The 24,177-nt window shown below is 40.4% G+C and overlaps 1 protein-coding gene across 2 annotated transcripts; it reads left to right on the forward strand.

The window, feature by feature from the left end:
• Positions 1–1,852: 1,852 nt before the first annotated feature.
• Positions 1,853–23,912, forward strand: fbxl4 (F-box and leucine-rich repeat protein 4). Of its 2 annotated transcripts, none has more exons than XM_029451458.1 (9): positions 1,853–2,230; positions 3,423–4,056; positions 6,570–6,897; positions 8,167–8,411; positions 9,935–10,148; positions 14,782–14,853; positions 17,725–17,849; positions 17,975–18,162; positions 19,606–23,912. In XM_029451458.1, the coding sequence occupies exons 2-9, from the start codon at positions 3,560–3,562 to the stop codon at positions 19,767–19,769; spliced, it is 1,833 nt and encodes a 610-aa protein (XP_029307318.1). In that variant the 5' UTR covers positions 1,853–2,230; positions 3,423–3,559; the 3' UTR covers positions 19,770–23,912. The 2 variants fall into 2 exon arrangements, with proteins under 2 accessions (XP_029307318.1, XP_029307319.1); XM_029451459.1 differs by lacking the exon at positions 1,853–2,230 and adding an exon at positions 2,241–2,342.
• Positions 23,913–24,177: the final 265 nt, after the last annotated feature.

Genomic DNA, 24,177 nt, shown 5'->3' on the forward strand with positions numbered 1-24,177 from the left:
ACCACGAGTCGAATACCATTTAGTTCCATTATATTGGAAAGAAGGCAGACATCTCTACAGTCGATATTTACATCACTCACACCAAAACAATCTAGTTTCTTAAATAACCCCATAGGTAAGACAAAAAATATGTATTTTTGAGTTTTTAAAAATTATTATTATTAATTATTAATATTTTTTTTATGTTCTGAACAAAATGATTTATTGATTGACAAAGAAAAAGGATAGTTGCTGCTAAGTATGTCAATTTACAGTAACATTTACCAAACAAATACAATGAAGATTGTATGTTAATTACCATGTAGATTATGTGTCATTTGCAATCTATATATCCCTAGCTAAAAGTTAGACTGTGCATATACAGCACATACCCTTTGGTTCACTTGCAAAAACATTTCCTTGCTTCTAACAATAACATTCAGGAAATAAAAACTATTTTACATTATCATTTTTATACAATATATGTAAGTAGGCTATGCTACTTTCCTCAGATAAGACTAATATTACATTACATTACAGGTCACAGACGCTCTTATCCAGAGCGACTTACAGTAACTAACTACAGGGACAGTCTCCCTGGAGCAGCTCGGGGTTAAGTACCTTGTTCTTAACTCCCAACCTTGCGGTGTTCTGTTTGGGAGGCGTACCACTAGACCACTAGGCTGTCACCACCCCACCTAACCACTTGTAGTATTATAAGCTAAGTGAATGTGTTAACTAATGTAAGTGATTGTAAGAAAATGAAGGCTTTTATTTTGGAGACTGGGCTGTCAGCATGGTGAACATATTTTTTAATAAGAAATACAACAAAGCCCTTTTACAGTTACACCAAGTTGTGGTAATGTGGAATTTTCTTGTTGTTTTAACAACCTTCATTTGACCAAGAGTGACATTCTGATGTTTGTTTGATATGAATACCTGAACATGTTTTCTCTCACCCTGAGCTTCTTAAGGAATTCTAATTTGGCTTTTGTCCTCCATGTCAACTTTGCTCTCTCTATCCTGGAAACAAACAGTATTAAAATGAAAGTACCAACTTTCAAATAAGAGTTTTGGGTGAAACACAGAAAACAAATCACATCTGTCCATTAAGAATGTATTCTCTTTAATATTTAGGCTTATGTCTGAGGAATCACTCTGGATCTGACTTTGCAGAGAAAACAGTCTCATATAACTCAGACTCAGACTGAACTCAGACACTCAACTGTGTAGAAGGAAAAGCTGGAAAAATGGAAAAAACTGAGAGGTACAAGCTATTGCCTTCCAAAAAGTTGATTCTAGTTCAAATCAATCTCGATTTGAACTAGAATCAACTGTAAGTTCTTAACATATTAATACATACACATTATGCGTCAATAACCTGCTAACTAGGCTTATAGTTTGTAGAGAGAGACACACAAGCACACACATATTTTGACTTTGTGGCAACAGCATAAAAAACACACAGAAAAGAGAGAAAGAAATGTCATAGATTATAATCAGAAATGTTATTGTTAGTAGCATTTCTAGAAAAAAAAGATACTGCCAAAATCACCTTGTTGCAACACTCTATTTGACCAGAGAAATGCTCTTTTGTTATGAATAAATCATTGTGAATATTAATAACAACAATACAATGTATTTGTACAAATTGAGCTAAATAAATACTGTATGCATCTAGTGCTTATATCCAGGTTATATTATGACATTTTATTTGAGTGCTAGTGGTAGTGGTAGTAATAGTATCTATCTATCTGTCTGTCTGTTTGTCTTTTAGGAACTAATTAGCAAACTATCAAATAGGCCAATATTCCCAAGAATGCTTTGCTTAAAATAATATTGCCCGGATGTTGATCATTTGTTGTACGGAAGTGATGCGGCTTTTAATGTTCCACGTAGCTCCCACTAATTTCCGACGTTTTACAGTAAATTCCGTGTTTTCAGTCACTTAGTTTGAAAGAAACTGTCGTAATGGACATGTTATAGTTTCTCTATTGTCGTAATCTTGATGACATTCAGCTACGTAGTGCGGCAAGGAGCAATGAAGAGGATAACATTGCAGTTCTGCAGAATTAATCCCTTTCATCCTCAGCTGACAACATGATCTTTGACGAAATGCAATTTGTAAAAAAAACGTGTCAAAAACTCAATACCATATAAAGCTTCGGTATTCCCAGCATTATATTCCAGTTGTTGTGATGAGCGCTCAGTGAGTCATGCGTTGTCCGACTGGTCAGGAAGGCATCAAAAGGTAAACAGCAGGAATGCATGCAGAAATGTTGTTTGGTGGTTGAAATGTCCTGCTAAAGGAAAGAAGAGGATTGATTCTTCCTCATGAATACAAATATCGATCTACATTTACCGTAAATTAAAATTATGTCCCGTTCTCTTTGATTGCTCGACTTTGCAACGCTAGCTACGGAAGCTAGCGGTTATGTTTTGACAGGTCAGCTTGTCTGTAGGCTAGCTAGCTATCGTTGTGTAGCTAGCTTACGTTAACTAACACCATCTTTTTAAACAATAACAACAACTTAAACTGAGGCAAGCAGCTCACCTCTCTGGCTAATGTTACATCACCAATAGTCATTTTAGTGTTTTTACTGAACTATGGTCTTTAGAAAAGCAACAGCTTCTTCGTGGTAACGTTAGTTGCTGTTAGTGTAGTGTAGCTACAAATGGAAGTGCCTTTTAAAGTAAGGTTATAGGACTATTTAGCTAACGCTAGTTACATTTGCGCAATTTGCGGTAGCTAACGTTAGCTAGTTAAGTGTCCTCGGCAGACGGAGAAAGACAGACTTAACGGTTAATGTTAAACAGCATAGATGTCTATCTGCTACATTATAGCTGTTTTATATCAATGCTCATAAAAGCATTCATGCCGAAGCTTTACCAGAATGTGTAAACATTAAACACTTTAATTTAATTGTCATTAAAAGTTGGCCCTGTATTAAAAAGACCTGTCAATCCACTTTGGGATTGATACCAGTGGTTTCAGTTCTGTTTTGAATATTGCTGATGGGACTGTTTCTTTGTATCTGGAACACAGCTGTCGATGGGCAGTGTCACCACCTATCGAGTTAATGCTAGGTGTTTGCTATGACAGTAGTCCACCTATGGTAGGCTGCCATGTGCCTGTCAATAAGCTTTAAAAGCTATACCTTTCATCAATAAGCTTTTCCTTTACTCTCCATGAGCTTTTGTCCTCTGAAGGTTTTACTTAAGTGTTCAAAGTTAAGGATCTGTTGTTTTACATGCTTTTTAGATGTGTTTCTATTTTTTGAAAAGCTTCCATTTATGTTCAGCTACTTATCTACGTGTCTTTATCTTATTTTGTGAAATAGTTAGCAATAAGCATTCAAAATTAAACTGACTTGTACTCTGGTGCCTCAGACCTGCTGTCTTTGTGTTTTTCTAACTTGTGTTTGTCTCTGCCTAACCCACAGGTCATGCATGTGGCTGGACCTCTAGCCTATGCTTTGTACACGCATGCCCTAGAGCCAGTGTTCTTCCGGTAGGTGGAGGCTCTTCCTCCCTCAAGCCTCCGTTTCTCCCCACTGCCCCATCAGCCCCAGAATTCCCTATGTTAACCCTCTTGAGCATGTTTTACTATATCTGTCTGCGACGACGTTCCAGGAGTGGGACTCGAGGTGAGGCTCTGACTAGTAGGCGGGCTGTGGAGTCCGGCCAGCGAGCGGTGTTGCCGGTCAGTGTGGAGGTTGAGCAGTATGCCAAAGAGGTTCTGGACTTCAGCTCCCACTATGGCAGTGAGAATAGCATGTCCTACACCATGTGGAACCTGGCCGGGGTGCCCAACGTCTACCCCAGCTCAGGAGACTTCACTCAGACGGCTGTATTCAGAGCTTATGGGACGTGGTGGGAACAATGTGCCAGTGCTCCACCACCTTTCCGCCGCACCCCAAAAGGCTTCCACAGCCAGGATTATATCGAACTGGGTTTCGAGGAGCCTGTCTATCCTACAGCAGTGGATGTGCTTGAGACTTATTACCCTGGAGCCATTGTCCAGATTCTGGCCTGCTCTCACAACCCCTTCTCCCAGAACCCACCTACTGATGTCAGGTAAAGACAACCACCCGTCTTGGAAACCAACAGTCCTTCTCAGTGCTCCAATAACATGTTTAGTTCCATGTTCATTTATTCTACAACACAGGTTTGCACAACAAAATGCAAGTTGTAATCCTTTATGCAATACACTTTTTTTTTTAAACAATAATAATAATAATAATAATAATTTTATGCTGGAGTATGGGGGATGAGGAGTCTTACACCCTGAGGAAAGAAGATGCTCTGCAGTCTGTAGTTGTTTAACACTACTAACAAAGGCAATATGAGCAGGTACGCACAACTTCTAGGTTTTGGAATGAACCCTGGAGACATTACTAGCCTTATTTAAATCATTATTATTAATTATTACTTGCATTACTATGGTCTTAAAAATTTAAACCTGACATTTATATATTTTTTATGAACTTGGCTTTCCTTTGTTGTTTTCATTTGTTTGTAAAACACACAATTGTATTGGTATAGAGAGTGCTCTGTAAATAATGTTTATGGTTATTTTAGGAAATTGTTTCAACTCCCACTGTGTTCCGAAATTGAGCGCCACTCAATTTCCTGCTGTCACAGTGAAACCAAAATGCGCAAATGTAAACCTGAAGTTTTATTGAAACTATAAGCAGAGTAGTAATTGACGGGGGGGGGATTCTCAAACAGAAAAGCCACAGCCAATAAAAGCAAGGTGAACATAATTCAGTGTGAGATTAGAAAGTGGCATTTGATTGATAAATGGACTAATATGAATTTGGCTAGATGACACTGTGAAGTTCTTTTGAAAAAGTACGAGGTAAAGAAAGTAGTTACTTTGGTGGAACCAACCTCATCAAGTCAGTATTGGCTATGAACCAGAAGTGAAGTTCAGAAGTAAGCCGACTTGTTAATATTACTCTGGCAGAGACGCACTGTGCAACAAGCCTTGAGGTACATATTCATGCACAGCACTGAAACAATGACAAATCCCAACTTATTTATTTGTAATTTGTTGCATCGTGCCACATCTTTGTATTCCACAGAGGACAATAGGTGTCTAAGATATTATTATTTTATTATTTATTATTTGTATTTTAGCCAGAGATTTCAGGGCACAATCTTTCCAAGTAAATAAGGATTAATATTTTAATGTTTGTGGACATGTATTAAATGAATTGTCAGTAAACTCCTCTCTTTTTTTATTATTTTTTTTTTACACCATGCAATAGTGATTGTTGGAAAGTCATATTATTATATTGAACTCTAAGTCCTTGTGTGATTTAGGAAAAGAACATCCTGTATTGTTGTGCGTATTTCTGAGTCGGGAACACAAGGTCATCATCCTACATAGAAATTCATTTTCAAATGGGATTTGCTGGTCTGGTGTCAGCAGAGAGACCGTCGTCATACACAGCTTCATCTTTGGACTGCTTGTGCACATCTTAAATAGTTTCCTGCAGTATAGCTTTTTGCCTCCTTAAGAACACCACAAGAGTATGGATTTGGAACCAGTGTTAAAATGAACATACTGGGACTTTCCCCAGTTGCAAAACAATGTAATAATCTGACAGTCTATTATAATCTTACTTCATAATCCTACTGTAATCATGGTATAACTCGTATCCTCTGTAAGTAAGCAGGAAGGATATACAGTAGTTTATCACTGCTCATTTATTGTCCTTTACCAGAAATCTGTGAAGTTGTTGTGAATAATAATAACAATAATATATTTGTATAGCACTTATCAAAACCAGCGTCACTAAGTGCTTTACAACAAACACATAAAACAACAAAATGCAAAATAATGTTTGAATAACCAGGCAAAAAGAAGAATACACCTAAAAACAATGAATGATTACACTCTACTCTATTCTCAATAAATAAAGTAAAATGTAACTCAATAGTAAAGAATATAAATAAACCTAAAAATGGAGAAATTATAAAAAGGTTTTTGATAAAGATAAGTCTTCAAAAGTATGCCATAAGGACTCAGCCTTAGTACATGGGTACATGGTGAGCTAGCGGGGCGCCCGACAGCGAGCGCTTTGTCCCCTTTAGTCTTTAACAGTCAGCTGGCTCCTGCCTGAAGGGGACAGCAGTTCAGATGTATATTCTGGGGCCAGGCTATGAAGGGCTTTAAAAGTAATAAGTCAAATCTTAATCAATCCTAAAACAAATGGACAGCCAGTGTACCGACACTTGATTATTCTTCAGATGTTCCCTGCTGCAATGTGCACAATTTGTCTTTTGAGTCTATTAATTGATATTTTCTTCGTTTACTAAAGGACTATTACAATAATCCAATCGTGAGGAAATAAAAACATGAATAATAGTGTGAGTGTCATTGAAGCCTAGCATTGATAGTATTTTAGCAATATTTCTCAGATGGTGTTAGCATGACTGGATGGTCTTGTTAGTGTGTTTCTCAAACCTTAGGTTGGTGTCAAAGAGCACAGCCAGGTCCAATGCCAAGGCTTTTTTTCACAGTTGGTTGGGGGGGATTGTGATCCACTTGGCTTTACAGCACAACTCTTTCCTTTGTCCAGGTGGGAGGTGCTGTGGTCAGGGGAGCCCACCAAGGTTCTGACACCCCAGGCACGTCAGTTTTCCCCTAACATCAAACACATCAACTTCCCTACCAACCTGCTACGTCTGGAGGTCAACAGCTCTCTGCTGGACTACTACACCGAGCTGGACGCTGTAATCCTGCGTGGAGTGAAAGAGAGGCCCATGCTCGCTCTCTATAAGATGCCCATCATCGACATCAATGACCTGAGTGACAGCGAGGAGGAGCTGTCTGATCCATTCAGACAAGGAGGAGACGGCAAGCAACAGAGGACAGGCAACGGCTACTTTGACAAACTGCCCTATGAGGTGACCTTCACACAAAATAATATGTTGCTGTTCAGGAGTGATTCTCAAACTCCTGTTAGGGATAAGAATGTTTTTGACTAATACATATTTGGTTAGGGTGCCCCTCCAGTGGTCATTTTGCTGTAATTTGAGAAGTGGCCCCCACATTAGTACGAGTGGGTGTCATTAGAGGTGCCCTGGGGAGCTTTCTTGTAAACAAACAAAAGTTCTGTTTACATTCAGTGTAAACTCACTGTGTGTTTCCTTGAGCTCTAACAAACATGCTAAAAGCTTTTTCTTTCCTCATAAATCATTTGCAAAGCCGGTGTTTCAAGTTCTGCGTTGTTCACGTCCATATTTTCCAGATTGCAGTTCTTCTTCTCTGCCTTTGTTGGTGCATTGCAGCGTTTCTTTGCATGTTACCGCCACCTGTAGATCAGTGGAGTAGTGTGATGATATTACTCTCTACATTTAGAGATGTACCGACACTACACAACCTACCAGTGAGATGTGCTTCAGTGTTAATGTCTAGAAACATTTCCATGCAGCTCACAGAGTCTTTTCAGTGAATTATTATTATTAATATTTAGGTGCACTGTAGTCCTGAAATCAACAATTTGTGTCCTTATCCTGGAAAATAATTCATATGATTATCCATCACAATGTAACGTAGATACAAAACATACAGAACATTGTGGCTTGGACCCGTTCTGACACTTGATCTCGTACGCACGCACGGACACACAGTCATTTTTTATGCCACGCAGACGTATCATGTTGTTTGAAACGAGCTTCAAAACACCGGCAGCACTCATGATATTCCTTCTCTTATCTCCTCTCCAAACCGCTGCCATTAACAGCAGTCTTCACAACCGCTGTGTGTTTGTTTCAGAAACACAATATAGCTATTATCTGTCAGCTGATACCCGCTTGAACACCGTGTATTGTTAAATCACTGCAACACACACTCGCACCAGCACAGTCCTTCTTTCTCTTTGAGAGGCACACGAACACAGTGCAAAACAAGCCGGCTCACCTCTCCACTGATCCTGCTATCAGGGCTTTGTGTCCCAGATAAACACTATTTAACATTCTCTAGACTACTCTGTTCTCTGTTCCCACTAGGTTCTACTACTCTTTAGTGTTCTGTATTTGCTATCAGTCGTGTTCTCCTACCAGACAGTATGTGTCTTGTGTCTTGTCTCTCCTCTTTCTTTTGTTACTTTTTGCTTCCTCCCTCTTATCTTTATTTCTCCTCTCCTACTCTTTCTCCCCATCTTCCACCCACAGCTCATCCAGCTGATTCTGAGCCACCTGACCCTGCCAGACCTCTGCCGTCTGGCCCAGAGTTGTAAGCTGCTGCACCAGCACTGCTGCGACCCGCTGCAGTACACCCAGCTGAGTCTGCAGCCCTACTGGGGCCGGCTGAGTGACGCCTCCTTGGGACACCTGCAGAGCCGCTGCACGCTCCTCCAGAGGCTCAACCTGTCCTGGACCGGCAACCGCGGAGCTCTCACCCTGACCGGCTTCAGCAGGTCAGACTGTCAGCGGGCCGCACGTGCTAGAGAACAGACAGATGACCTTGGGAAAATAGAAAATAATTGTTTTGAGGGAGGGATATGCTGAGACAAAGAAAACGGATTGAAAGTTTGTTTACACTTTGACACTAGTAACACTTGTTCCTCTAGAGGTGATAGTGAGTCACTGTAGCTGCAGTCTGCCTCAGTACAGAGGGAGAAGAAGTACAGCTGCCTGTAAATATTACAGCCATGTTCTGTGTCTGTGTGTTTGTTTATTGGATTACAAGTGGCAGAAACGAGAAAACCCCCCACACCACCTCACTTCGTCCTCACAGCCACCAGGAGGCTGTTTCTCTGAGTGTATATCTGTCGGAGCTCAAGTCTCTCCGGCCGCTGACTGGGGCTCCGTCTGACTGAAGCGGCTCCTCCCTGCTCTCCTGGCTGCGCCGCCACCGGGAAGACGAGATGAATATGCGGGTTGTTTTCTAGTTTCTGCCACTTTGGATTTAGTCCAATAAACAAACTAACGTAACGTTACACGGACTACAGCCCCGGTTAACATCAGTGCAGTAAACACAGATGATCAGCTGCACGTGAAGATTAGAAACCAGCAGAGTTTTCTGACCGGCTCTCACAGTTTCAGCAGGTTGGTATTCATGCCCACTGATTGACTGACAGGCATTACACAGGAGTAAACGCAACACACAATATAAAGAACGGATAAGAATACAATAAATATGCCAAACTACTAATACTAAAATATGAACATTAGAGATTGTATGGACCCAGTTTAGAGGTGAAATACTGCCCCATATTTGTTTGGTTTAGGTGACTGGGTAAAGTCACTGCAATTTTTCTTTGCAAGGATCAAAGGGTTTCATATTTCCCATAGCTGTCAACATTATAATCACTATTATGATGCATTACAAGCTGGTAATAAGTCACTATTAGGACTCATTGTTTGCTTTCAGTAAAGGGAAAACAATATCATTACAGTAAATATATGCAAGAACAACACACAGAACGTAAAATGAATTCATTTGTCTAACAGAAACTCTAATTCTTCACCTGTTGCTGTATATTTAACTTTTATGTTTGATCAACAAAAGTGACTCCTTAAAAAAACAGGAGCAAACCAAGCCCTGGTGTTATAACATCATCCTTGCAAAAAACAATGTCAGTAAGTGACCAGCAAATATGACCTTATAGGTCATTATAAAATGCTCTATAATTTGTTCTGATTATTGTAATAAAGCATTGTAAATATGCATGAGTGCTTTTACCTATAAGCAAACAGTGCTATAAGCAGGTTATAATGCATTTATAAGAGTGCTTATAATGCATTATAGACATGGGCGTCATAGAAAGTGTTAACAAAGCTTTTTCTGTAACTAATGAAACTAAGAGATCAAGTAAAAGGAGCTGGCCTTATTGTCTAAAGTATGGACATGTGGACTAGTATGTTGCTGATGTGGGATGAGTGTACTCCTCTCTGCTTCCTCTCATGTCTTCCTGTCTCCATCTATTCTTCTCTTCAGCTTCATGAAGGACTGTGGTCTCAGCCTGGGCTGCCTTGAGCTGTCGTGCTGCCACTTCCTGAACGAGGCCTGTCTGGAGGTCATCGCTCAGACTTGTCCCGGGCTGCAGGAGCTCAACCTGTCTTCCTGCGACCGCCTCCACCCGCAGGCCTTCACACACATCTCCAAAATGACACGCCTCCGCAGGCTGGTGCTCTACCGGACCAAGATAGAGGTAGGCACGGTCAACAGTGTTTCTGGGAAACCACAATCAAAGTGACATTTTTCCCTGCACACTTACATCTGTCTTGTCAAATTACAGCAGGTCAACTGTGGATTGGTTAATGATATCTTTGTATCCCAAATGACTGCTCTGGCTGTTTGTAATATGCAGGTTGCTTAGTTACCTTCTAAACATTGTAAGGCTACATTTCTCATTTTCTTCAGTCATTTGCCAGTATTACTTAATGTAGAGGAGATATCACGCTAGGAACTTAGATTAGCTTTGAAGAAGATAAACTTATCGACATGGAAGATTGCCACTAGTCTTTGAAGTTTTGGAATATAATGGAATAATGAGAACTCAGGCAATTTTATGAATTTTCAAGGAAATTTGTTTAATATTGAGAATTTGCAACATTTTTCTGAGCTTTTGAATGACATCTATATTGGCAAAAAGCAAACTTCACCTGCTGATGAAGACTGTGTTCGGCTGAAAGCACTAAGTTGAGAGTCAACAGTCTGTCCATTAGTCTCTCAACAGTTAATGTAGATACAGTACTTTTCCCATGAACTGTCTTCTGTCAATACTATGATGTAAGCTGGTCAACAGCACAAGAAACCAAAATCATCACAAGTCAGTATTAAAGATGGGATGCTAGGCTAATTAGCATACAGATGGATAAAGCACATCTTTATGCTAATTACAAGGCAGAACAGATATGAATATTACCAACAGCAAAAAGACTGACGTGCTTGGACGTCGACATGACTGCTGCTTCATTTTAATGTTCAAACTGATCAAATGTATCTTTCTTTGCAAATATTCACTCATTTTTCATTTGATGCCTGCATCACGTTCCAAAAAAGCTCAAAAAGTGGAAAGTGTGCTGTGGTGTGATGGGTCCATATTTCAAATTGTTTTTGGAAATCATGGACGTCGTGTCCTCCGGGCTAAAGAGGAAAAGGACCATCCAGATTTTTATCAGCGCAAAGTTCAAAAGCCAGCATCTGTGATGGTATGGGGGTGTGTTGGTGCCCACGGCATGGGTAACTTACACAGCTGTGAGGGCACCATTAAAGTTGAAAGGTACATACAGGTTTTGGAGCAACACATGCTGCCATCCAAGCGACGTCTTCTTCAGGGACGTCCCTGCTTATTTCAGCAGGACAATGCCAAGCCACATTCTGCACGTGTTACAACAGCGTGGCTTCGTAGTGAAAGAGTGCGGGTACTAGACTGGCCTGCCTGCAGTCCAGACCTGTCTCCCATTGAAAATGTGTGCCTTCAACAATTAGTGTCCTCCGTTCTCAAATGCTTGTTGAGTGTTGTTAAAAGGAAAGGTGATGTAACACAGTGGGAGACATGCTTCTGTCCCAGCTTGTTTGGAACGTGTTGCAGGCATCAAATTCAAAATGAGTGAATAGTTGCAAAAAAACATAAAGTTTATCAGTTTGAACATTAAATATCTTGTCTTTGTAGAGTATTCAATTGGATCTAGGTCGAAAAGGATTTACAAATCATTGTATTTTGTTGTTATTTGCGTTTTACACAACGTCCCAACTTCATTGGATTTGGAGTTTGTATCATCAGTTTTGTTTTGCTGCAGTGGTAATCATTGTCTCTCTGGTTTGCAGATGTTCTACAGAGTAAATGTATCTACTGTCGCTAGAAGAGATGATCGAGTCTTTATCTGCGACTGTTTGGAACAAAACAATATAATTGAGCTGTTTCTGTTATTACAATGTTATCAGGAAACTACAGAAGGCTGAGTCTCACCACACTAGTTTCCAACCTGTTTGGCTCGTGACCCTTTACAGCCAAGTCATACCTACTCACAACCTCTTGTCACAGGTTGCATACTCTTGGTCTATGAGCTGTGAGCCGAAAGAGTGATGTTCCCTTTTCAGACTGTCTCATTTTGATCATTTTAAAGGCCTGAAGTGGAAAAAACAAAGATTTAATCAGAGAGAGTGCATTCTTTAAACCAGGCTCTATTTTTCACATCTCTACCATGATGGCGAGCTAGACAGCTTTTTGAAGTTACCCGTGTAATAGAAATTTCCCACCATCAATTTATTGTGAAGTTTTGTATCGCGATCCTCGATGAAATCCTATTGTTGTCCAATCCCTAATGTATAGTAAAGGTTTAAGACTTTCAGAAGCCCTGTCCTAATGTCGGACTGATGTGTTTTGGGTTGGGCGTAGCACACTTACGTTGTTGTCTACTGAGATGAACTGAGTCAACTCTGTTGAGTTCAGGTTCAGGCCTGTCTGTCGGGTAAAACGGCTGTGTTGTGTTCCACCTCAGCGTTTTCTCCAGTGTTTGTCATGTTTCAGAGCGGCGTTGTGGGCAGCAGGCAGTGTAGAGTTTCTGTGGTGGAGCCAGGCAGCATGCTACAGGTTGTTTATACCCAGGCAGACAGAGCAAGCTGTGTGTATGTTTGAGACCCTGACATCTCAGCTGTTATTACCCTGTCACTGCTCTAATTAAATGGCTAGCTCGGCGGAGAGAAGCGTTTATAAAGATGCCAGCGACAGATTCGAGCACACGCACCGAATACACACACAAAAGGCTTTCACTTTCATGTCTGACACTTTCTCCTGCCACTGAGGTACATGGTGTTGGCAGTTGCAGTGTTGAATTCCTATGTCTCTATCCAAGCTGCAGTGCCACTGGAGAGGTCTCTGTCCTCACTGTGCTTGACTTTGTGAGGAGACGTTAAAACCTACTCTTGTGCCTTATTCAATTCCCCTAAATACAATAAGCGTTACCTGAGTGCCCCCGGCAGCAGACAGGAAATCACTTAGGAGGAACTTTGGACGACATGACGGGACATGTTACTGTTATTTAAACGTATATTGTTATTTTTAATGTATACCCTTTTAGATTTACACTCGGATAAGTCTGGGGTTAAGTTTGTTGCTGAACATGTGGCTCTCATATCATCCCGTTCTCACTTCTAACTCGTCAAATACGGCAGCTTGAACAGTGGCCCTACGCACCAAACACTGACGCTCCACATACCCCCGTAGTGATTAGTGCTGCCCTCTCTGATCTTAGTCAACTAAGATCTCTTTAGTCGATTAGTCATTTTTTAACGCTTTCATGCTGATTGACCTATTTTTAAGAAAGGACATCTCTGGTATACACAAGATTTAAAGTGCTGTGTTATTGTGATTATTTGTGGAGAAACTCAGTTTCACAGATCTGTCCATTCATTAAAATCAACTAATAGATTAGTTTCCAAAATTGTATGAGAGTTAGTCTTTCTGTAGTCGAGAGTGGTAGTAGTAATTATGACTGCAGTAAAAGAAGAAGTCGAGTGACTAGTATAAACAAACTAACACAGGAGTCAGCTGATAATGTTCAGGGTCAAACCAAAACTCAGCGTTGACTTATTTTAAGTAACGTGACATACTTACGTAACATGCTCAAGTTACGTAACATAAGTAACGCAGCCTACTTAATTTACTTACTTAATTTAAGTTACGTAACAAACTTGCTTATTCTATACCAAACCATGATCTATTCCTTATCCTAACCCAGTAGTTTTGTTGCCTGAACATAACCAAGAGGTAACGTAATGCACTTAACATACTTCACATGCGTAGCGTAACCACACCTGTCAACCCTCCCGTTTTTCCCGTAATTATCCCGTATTTTTAACCTTTCAAAAATAAAAATAGGCCTAATTTAAAAAAGTGTACAGTGGTAAAGTGGCTCCGGTAGAGCAGGTGGCAGTATTATGTTTAGCTTTAGTTGAAAAACGTTATGCGGCAGTAAACACACAGAAGAAGAAAACAATGTGTCATTGCAGTGTGCCATTCAGATGTTAGCATCGCACACGTCAGAATAAGCGATGTTCGCCAGCATGAAACATCGTCCAAGCACAAGCACGCCCAAGAGGCACAAACACACACTGTCAATGACTTCATTTGTGACAAGAACTGTGTCGGAGGCAGACCAAGTGACCAAAGCTGAGGGAAAGATGTCGATGCTTTGCGCCAAAAATAATGTAGCCTTCAGCTTCTGCGATGATTTCAGTCGCAGTGTAGCGGACATGTTTCCCGACTCTGACATCGCAAGGAAGTCCTCGTCGGGGGAAACAAAAGCCACACAACTCATCCATCATCAAATAAATTGATGATAATAACTAATAAATAAAATACATAAATCTTATAAACATGTCTGGACAAGTAATACATACTTTAAATAAACATGTATTTCCTGAATGTATATACCCGTCCCTTATGTGTTTACGTTTACATTATAAGGGGCTCAGAGCTGTTAAGGTATGGGCGGAGTCCCCTTATATTGAAATTCCAATGTTGACAGGTATGAGCGTGACGTTAGCCTCATGTTGAAGTATATCGGACTATCCTGCATGTTGAAAATGGCGCTATAGGGTTACCCAGTGCGTTAAATGTGGCGCCAAGGGGTCCTGACCAAGCGTCGTCCGTATGTGACGAGTTGGGAGAGAGAATGTGTTGCCAGTTTTGTTGTGTTGTTCCATTGGTTCCTGATGTTTTGTGATTTCCTGATTGTAAGCTTTAGGTTCTTAGATATTTCAAAAAATATATATAATATTGGTAATAAAATGACAATTCTGCATCTTTCTTGTCTTTCTCCTTGTGGTCTCTGCAGCAAACAGCTATTCTGAGCATCCTGACTTTCTGCATAGAGCTGAGACACCTCAACCTAGGGAGCTGTGTGAGGGTGAGAATGCACACACACACACACACACACACACTCACACTCAAACTCACACACACACACACACACACGCACACACAGGAAGAAGTCCAAGTAAAGCAGTGTGTTAACAGAGACATCAGTACAGTAGCTATAAATGAGCTGCTAACGATACACTGTTTGGGTGTAAAATAGACGAGAGGCAGAGAAATAGAACTGAAATCAATTTAATTGTCCATCCTTATTTCGAATTTTGACTTAAGCCTCACTTTACAACACAGTTAAAACACTAGTGAAATGTGCACACATACTATAATATAAACCAGGACACAAATAGCCCAGAGCCTTGACACATGTTTCAAAAATCATGAAGCTGATAGGCTCTTTAGTTTCTTAATAAACACATACTCTGCCATATGTTTTTGTAAATGCTTAAAGGAAAGGTCTTTGGAAATACACTAATAATGTTCTAGTAGAGAGTTAGATGAGAAGATCGATAGCGCTAATATCTGTCAAGGCTACAGCCTTCTACAAAGTCTGCCCACCAGCACCTCTAAAGCTAAGTAACATCTGATTAATCTGTACAAAACTGAAGTGTGAAACAAAAAGCAAACTGCAGTTTTTACACCTCGTCTTTTTTTTTTACAAATGAAACACACTAGCTGTAGTGTGGTAATTAGTGAATCTTCAGGGTGCTGGTAGGCAGATTGTGTTACTGCTGGACAGAGCCAGACTAGCTGATCCCAGCCTTTATGCTAAGCTAAGCTAATAAGCTGGTGTGTGCAGCCTTATGTTTAGGAGTCGGCTATGAGAGTAGTATTGATCTTCTCATCTAATTCCCCTCCAGAAAGCAAATGCGTGAATTTCCTAAAAATGTCAAACTAACCCTTTAATGATGTTACACTGAATCTGTCCACCGTGGTTTATGGTATACAGATGGTGGAATTCATGGACAGACGAGTATGTTGACATTAAAATACAGAATTTTTAATATTATACATTAATTAGATTAACGAATGAGACGTTTAAATAAATGTTCAGTATCATGTCTTAAATATATATATTTTTCTAAAAGGAATATTCACCACAAATATATTTTCCTCATTTGTTGACTGTCTGATTTGCAAACTCACCCGGTCTCTGACTGACTGAGTGACTCAGTAACTCCCCCACCCACTTTGTCTCTAGCTGAGTTTTCATCCAATTTCTGAGTATTTGATGCAAACGATGATGTAGGTTGAGAGAACAGGGGAAAGGAAACTCACAGTTTCAGTACAGTTTCCTCATGTGCTCTTTCTTAAGGCTTACGAGTCATCATTGGTAATGAAGCCATGTAACACTTGGCAATGGAAATACATGAAGCCAAAAGTTTTAATATTGGTCCACTGCTAACTTAGAGAAATGTTCTGCATGCTGTCATGTCTATGAGTAAAATGCCTGCACTGGCTGTTGATTTGCATTTTTTGCTTTCATCTCGTGATGAAATACGGACAACATTAACTGACACCAAAGAACAATAACAGCATCACAAATCAGATCTTCTTTCTCGGCAAGGTGTTCACTGTGCTTTGCTCTCTCTTGAGGAAGTCAGGTTATGTCCCTGAAACCGGCCGATTTTTATTATCGTTACATTCACATACACAAGACAATTGGAGGCCACCGACTCACTCATTACTTCATTCCTCCTCGCTCAGCAAAATACATTTGGAGCCCGTCTTTGGTAAACACTAGATTTAAAGTGATGTGTGTAAAGCATGATTCTTTTACAGATCTGTCCATTCATTAAAATCAACTAATAGATTAGTTTCCAAAATCGTATGAGTGTTAGTCTTTCTGTAGTCGAGAAAGTGCTAGTAGAAATTATGACTGCAGTCGAGTGACGTAGTATAAACAAACTAACACAGGACTTTCACACAGGAGTCAGCTGTTCAGGGTCAAACCAAAACTCAGCGTTGACTTATTTTATGTAACGTGACATACTTACGTAACATGCTCAAGTTACGTAACATAAGTAACGCAGCCTACTTAACTTACTTCCTTTTCCTGTCTTTCTCCTTGTGGTCTCTGGAGACATCATAAAGACAAAATATTGACACACCATCTATCTCTCTCTCTCTATCTATCTCTCTCTCTCTCTCTCTATCTATCTCTCTCTCTCTCTATCTATCTCTCTCTCTATCTATCTCTCTATCTCTCTCTCTCTATCTATCTCTCTATCTCTCTCTCGCTCTCTATCTCTCTCTCTCGCTCTCTCTCGCTCTCTCTCGCTCTCTCTCGCTCTCTCTCGCTCTCTATCTCTCTCTATCTCGCTCTCTCGCTCTCTCTCGCTCTCTCTCGCTCTATCTCTATCTCTCTATCTCTCTCTCTCGCTCTCTCTCTCTCTCTCTCTCTCTCTCTCTCGCTCTCTCTCGCTCTCTCTCTCTCTATCTCTCTCGCTCTCTCTCGCTCTCTCTCGCTCTCTCTCTATCTATCTCTCTCGCTCTCTCTCGCTCTCTCGCTCTCTCTCGCTCTCTCCATTGCAGCTGACAGGGACCCCGCAGGCTTCATAGTGTGACTGACTCTGACTTTGTGCTAACCTCAGCAATAGTTGCTAACAGCTGAAAGTTTCCGGGCAGAACTCATGCTTGTGAACTTTGGTTCCACATTCAATCCACATACCGTGTAGTCTGCGTGTGGTTGTGTGCATCGTGACCCCGAACCGTTACGGCCCTAATTTACAAGTCATATTTATTGAATAAATTGAAACATTTGAGGAGGCTGCTGCAGAGTTACATATTCTGAGGCTCCTTGTTAAGTTGTACCCTCTATGAAGCACTAAACAGACTGTTGCCCTGCTAATGCTGCACACGCTGAAGAGAGCTTGAGTAGTTATTAACTGCGGCCTGTCCCCTGCAGATTGAGGACTATGATGTTGTGGCCAGTATGCTGGCTGCTCGCTGTCGCTCACTCTGCTCGCTGGATCTGTGGCGCTGCAGAAACCTGACTGATCGAGGCCTGGCCGAGCTCGTCTCTGGCTGCAGGTAGGAAATACACATGGGCTCAGTGCTGTACACAATGTTTGTCCTACTTGTCCTCACTGATGAGAATTTTTTAGTGAATGTCTGAAATGTGTGGAGTGACCCTGCTCTCCTGCATGGTCTCTCAGGATGCTGCAGGAGTTGGACCTGGGCTGGTGTCCCACGCTGCAGAGCAGCACCGGATGTTTCCAGCACCTCGCCCGCAGCCTGCCCCGCCTGCGCAAACTCTTCCTCACCGCCAACCGCACAGTCGGCGACTCAGACGTAGAGGAGCTGGCAACCAGCTGCCCCTCACTGCAGCACCTCGACATACTGGGTAAGCTTTTGTCTTTATTTATTATTTGTTAATGATGGTCATAATCCATTCATTTAACTTAAACTGTTACTATTTTTTCACAAACTTTATCTTTCGACACAGACCCAGAGCAGCTTACCACATTAATATGTAATGCCATACGGAGGGTTACTTAAAAAATACCTCCTAAAAAATGTAGTCAGTAACCTAATACAAGTATCACATTATTAAAGTAATGCGGATTACTTTCCATTCATTTTGGATTACCTGATTACCAAATATACAAATAAAGACAAGAGATCCCTTCAGAAATGTTGCCATTATGTTGACACATTAGTGCTGCTGGACTTTAACTTGGAGCAGCAGCAGCACCCATAGAAATTAAATTAAATGAACCTACATGCACATTTCCCGTTTTTTCGAGGCCATTGTGTGAGACTCGTGTTGTAATGTGTGCGCATGCCAGTATATCGTTCTTTATATTCAAATGTATTTTAAAATTGTAATCCCCATCCCCAAAAGTATCGGTAATCTGATTACGTTTTTTTTTCTGTAACTGTAACTGAATACAGTCGTCTCTTTTTGTATCCTAATTACATAACGTTGTTCCATGTATTCCTTTGCTTAACCTGGCCACACGTATAATGGCTTTGTGTCAACAATGTTGCCTTTACATATGGCCGTCATCACATCTGTGAATAATGGAGTCAAAGAAGCAAGGCAATATGTTTTCATGTTTCTGCATCTGTTTCCCCCTTCCAAATTAGTTTTTCTATTTAGTATTACATTTTTTAGCACAATTGTCTGTTTTTAATTGTTATAACAAATTAAAATTGCATGTGATACTTTTCCCACATTCAGTATTAGTCTTGCATGTCATCATTGAAGCATCACTTTCCATTGGACATGTCGGTGGCGTATCCCAAGTTTGCATTTGAGAGTTTCTCAAAAACACCTAAGTTAAATGCAAACAGAAATATTAATATGAATAAAATACTGCTCGCTAAGCAAAGTTGCAGCAGCCCCCCACAGCAGTAACACTATAGTTCCAGTTGCGTAAGGTGATGGGCTTGGCAACACAGTTGCATGATGGGTGTTATTCAGGCTGACAATGCTGATGTGTCAGTTGCAGGTGTGCTACAGTGGGTTGGGTTGGTCTGTTTGCTGGAGAGTAAATTGCGTGGTGCAAGTAATAAATATGAAGCTTGTTATTGACTCTATCATGTAACTATGGCAGCCCTGAGAGGCAAGGGAGAAAAATAGTGGTGATCCATTTTCTAAGTCTGAACTAGATAAGGTTTGTGTATCCTTACAAAAACATGAAGGCTTTCAGTCCTATGTAGAACATTTTCCACCTGGCAAAATTAGAAATAAGGATTTACTTGCTTTATCTTTTTTATTAATTTCTCTATTCACGTTATGTTTTTGTAATGCATCGTCTTATGTGACTCGTCTAATGTTCAGGTACACGGTTGGTGAGTGCGGCCTCGCTGAAGAAGCTCCTCCAGTCTTGTCCTCGACTTCTCCTCCTGGACGTCTCCTTCTGTTCCCAGATAGACATGCGGGTCGTCCAGGAGCTCTCTGGCCTCTTCCCCAATGTGGCCATCAAGAAGAGCTTCACTCAGTGACCCCAGCGGCACCTCATTTCCCAGAGTCCAGAGGAAGTAAAGGAGGGAAGTACTCGCCAGCAGACACTGCCCCAAAGTGAATAAGAGGCAGGTTAGATGCTGTGGGAGATTGCTGACCTGCCTGCGTCTGTATCACAGACAAGATCTTCTTTTAGCGCTCGGTAAACAAAGCGGTCGTTCTGGGTGAGGAGGTTCTTTGGATTAACAACTACAGACTCCCAGTCACAGGATTATAGAACGTGAGACTTTTTAGTTGTTGTTTTTTGGACACTTGAAATCAGGGTCGTTGCAGTAAAGCCGCTCCATCTTCCCAGAATCTGTATCACCACTTGTTTATTGCCAAGCAACACAAGGCGAAGAAATATGCCTTGGTACAGGGTGCAAAACACAAAGCAAAAACATTTGTGAGCACTCCTCCCCTGAACATCTTGTTAGGACAACGATAAGGGACAAATGAAATGAAAAGGTGTGAAACAAACCCTCATTGGAAACAGTTGGAAAGGATTTGTTGGTCACATCTTTGTGTTAGCTGGTAACGTTATCAAAGATCAGGGCCTTGGTCAGTGCCTTATCAGAATGTGCAGCAATCATGCTGGCTGCTTTAATGCATCATTCTGAAGGCGTCTGTCAAGCCAGTTTGACTTTATTATGAAAAGCATACTTGATGCTGTTGTGTTTGAAGGCATCAGGAGCTTTATGGGTGAAAACAAAGGAGTTAACGCCGCTTTATTTCACATCGTGTGGATCGCAAGTTATTTGTTGCTGGATCTCAAGTAGAAAAGAAACACAGCATCACCGACAACATGCTTTCATCAGAAACTTATGTGCGAACTTGTGAAAAAGCAGACTGCAATTAATTTTAGACATGCGCTATAATTGACAGAAGTAGAAAAGAACTCCCAGGCCAACAACACACTGACTCATTTTAAATAAAAGCACTGAACACAGACAAAACCAAGAGATATACAATTCATAAGGATACAATATGAAGAAAAGCTGCAAATGATTAGATTATCCAAAGTTTGTGATTCATTTTCTTTTGATTGACTCAATTAATCGACGAATGATTTCAGATCGAATTGTCATTGTCAACAAGGCAGGTCTGATGCAGCAAATCTATGAAGACATTTCCTGATAGCCGACTGTTACCACGGTAAATGTGTTCCTGTCAGTGTTTCCCTACAGATGGATATGATCATGATATATATAGAAACAGGCTTTGATTGAGATTGTGGCATGGTAGGTCCTTCTTTATCCAACATATTCACAACCTACGCTAAACTACATTTGACACTTTAGTTGGATTATCAGAGAAAGTCCCCAGATGTAACGTGCATGTTCCAGGTCTGTTTCTGTTCAAACCCTTTAAATGAAACAGGTGTTTGGTCGAGGTTATTCAACAGCTTACTCTGGCCAAGTAAGAAAAAATATCAGGTCAGATGTATAAGTCGGCCATGGCCAAAGTTAACAGTACTTAGATGACCGGAGAGATAATTGTACAGGTCATACAGATCATTGTTTTTGGCTGTGTCATTTTTAGGGGAATAATGAGTGAGTTTCAAAAGTCACCGGTTTCTCGATGCTTTCAGGATGTTGCATGCTTTTCCTGTTTCCTCTCACACGGAGGTGTCTGTCACTGCTGTTTGACTGCTTATGTATTTACCTAGCAGCTCCAGGAAGGAGGGAGTGCTGTGGATTAAGTTGAGGATAATATGTTAAACAGTGTAAGTACTCTGTGTGACCTCAGTGTTTGTCCTGAAACTCAGGGGTTTTAATATTTCATCTGGACTTTTCATTTCTTTTCTTTACACATATTTTGCTCTAAAAACCAGCACAACAGGCATCTTAAGAGACCGAGTCAGCGTTGAGGTTCTTCAGTGTTGCTCTTAAACCACAAACACACGTGAAGTAACCGAGAGCGAGGAAGATGATATCTTATATTGGGTGTGGAATGTCACAGGGTTTGTATGATTGTGAGATATACTGCTGTCCCGGATTATTTCATTTTTGTAATATATGAAGCCACAGTTGCAATGTTGCATTTCTTCTTTTAAGTTTTCTTTTAAGCACATGCTTCTAGTCTATATTTGTGCCTTATACTCCTGTTTGAATGTGCTGTGGTGTCCATGTGGTTTAGCTTGTAGTGAAGTGCTTTGCTTTAATGCCCTTCTACCAAAGTGATTAGCAGAAAGCTGGTCTTGAATCCCACGACTACTGAATATTTGACCTGTTTAAATGCCATATACTGTATATCAGCTATGGTAATTAATATGCAAAATATTGTTTATTTATTCTTCCCTGTGTTATAAAATCGTTATTTAAACATGTTATCCTTATATACAGAAACACGAATGAGAGGAATGATATTAACTTCTCATTGCATTCAGTACAAGTTTAGCCTAGCTTAGCACAAAGAAGAGTTTTGTTTTGTTCATTCGAAGCTTCCGTTGAGGTTTTCATACGAAGCATTGAATGTCTGCCGTCATATTTTATGACAAAGAAAAGAAAATCCTCAATTTCAATAATCAGCAATCTTAAAATGCTTCCAGACCTGCTTGTTTTTTTTGACATAAAGTTGCCAAACGTGTGCAGAAACATAATATGCTACTCTTTTTGAACAGCTTCAGTAACTTACTATAATAATGTTAGAGCTGTCACTAGACATGCCTGTTATGCAGCTGCAGGCCTCCTTTTGTTTGCAGAAAGCAGCAAACGATTATTTTCACTGCCTTGGAAATGCTGTTTTTTAAATGCTAAATGCCAACAAATATGAATTTAAGTAATTTTATAAATTATGACATCTATCTTTTTCAATAAGTTTAAACTTTTGGATGTTACAAAGCTCCTTAGTTATTGGAAATGTTCGGATCACAGAAATCCGAAACAATCCTCCGCTGCCACTCCTGGAATCTAATTCTACAAATAATATAATAATAATAATAATAATAATAATATTAATGTAGCCTGATCTTTATCTGCAACTGTGCACACATACCAGGTTTAAGCAGAATGGATAGACATGAAAAAAAGAAGAAGAAGAAGCTGTCATGCATCCGAATGTTGATTTAGAATTTGAATGTCAACGTTATGAATGAGTCTTCAAACCTTTGGGTGCAGCCCTGTTAGTGACCAGTACGATGCATTGTGTGAATACGTTGTTACGCTGTTGTTAAGCAACGTACTGTCAAATTGTGGGGTTTTAAATGCTGATTTGGATATTTCATTTTTTAAGAGATAATATCTTTGGATGTCTGTTTTTAGGCCTCCACATAATTTAATGTATAATTTAAGTATCGAGGAATGTATCGTTCCTCACCAGAATGAAGGGCGTTGGAGAAATGTGTCCTCACGAAGCTCTGCATTTCTAAAATCCTAGCCTCCCGGTCTTTGTGCTAAGCTAGGCTAACTATGCTACTGGATGCCCAGAGTTCAAATAAATATCAACCTTATAAATCTAATCATGGCTTTGCTCGGAAACCCACAAATGCTGTACTGCCACATTACAATTGCATTTTCTGTTGAAGTTGATATGTTTTCAGTTTGTTTTCAGTCTGTTGTGTTTTAAACAGAATGGGTGTGGTAATTATCACACACCGGCCCTCCCATTCAGACGATGCCAATATGACTTCAGAGAGGTAAAATGAAGATGAAAGCAATCTTATTCTAGCTGGTGGGCTGGAGGCCAAGAAAGTGCGTACATAACATTGTCCCACCCAAATCCAGGCGGTCATTTCAAGAATATTTTGAGAATTATTCCTTCACAAATGACTATAGCAACACAATGAATCCTGACCATGTATAGTGTGTACAGCAACTATCAGCAACAGCGTTTGTTTGTTAAGGCAGACTATTTCTAAACTGTTTGACAAATGAAACCGTTTTTGTTCCAATATTTGTGTTCTTTGAGCCCCCGAGCTGGAGTGAGTGGGACGGCCCAGCTTCTCTGTAATGAATATGCATTCTCTCTTCTCCCGCTCTGGATGTGCGATCGACCTTTGTGCCATTGGTTGGACATGCAGCGAGTGTCCCTGTGCTGCGGTGTGGAAGCCACTGTTGTGTGAAAAGATTGTGCCTCTGTCGTGATGAAACTGGGCGCTTCACTTTCACCAGATTTTAAATAAACTGAAAGGCTGATGACTGATACAGCGGGCTCTGTGTGTGTTTGTGTGTGTGCTCCTTTTAATGCTTTCAGCCCTCTGACGTGGATATAACAGTTCCTACGCAGTATGGAAACATATGGAAACATATGGAATTAGATTTATAGTCATTTCCAGCTCTTGATAAGTATTGAAAGAAATAAAATAAAGACAACAGACTCTTTTCCAGTTCCCTGGTAGATGAGCACCCCTTCTGTTTCTGTAGGGGCTGAAGCTCTACACTTATTTGAATTGACAAGAGCTGAATAAAC

Source organism: Cottoperca gobio, chromosome 16, assembly GCF_900634415.1.
Source record: "Cottoperca gobio chromosome 16, fCotGob3.1, whole genome shotgun sequence".
NCBI classification, from domain to species: domain Eukaryota; kingdom Metazoa; phylum Chordata; class Actinopteri; order Perciformes; family Bovichtidae; genus Cottoperca; species Cottoperca gobio.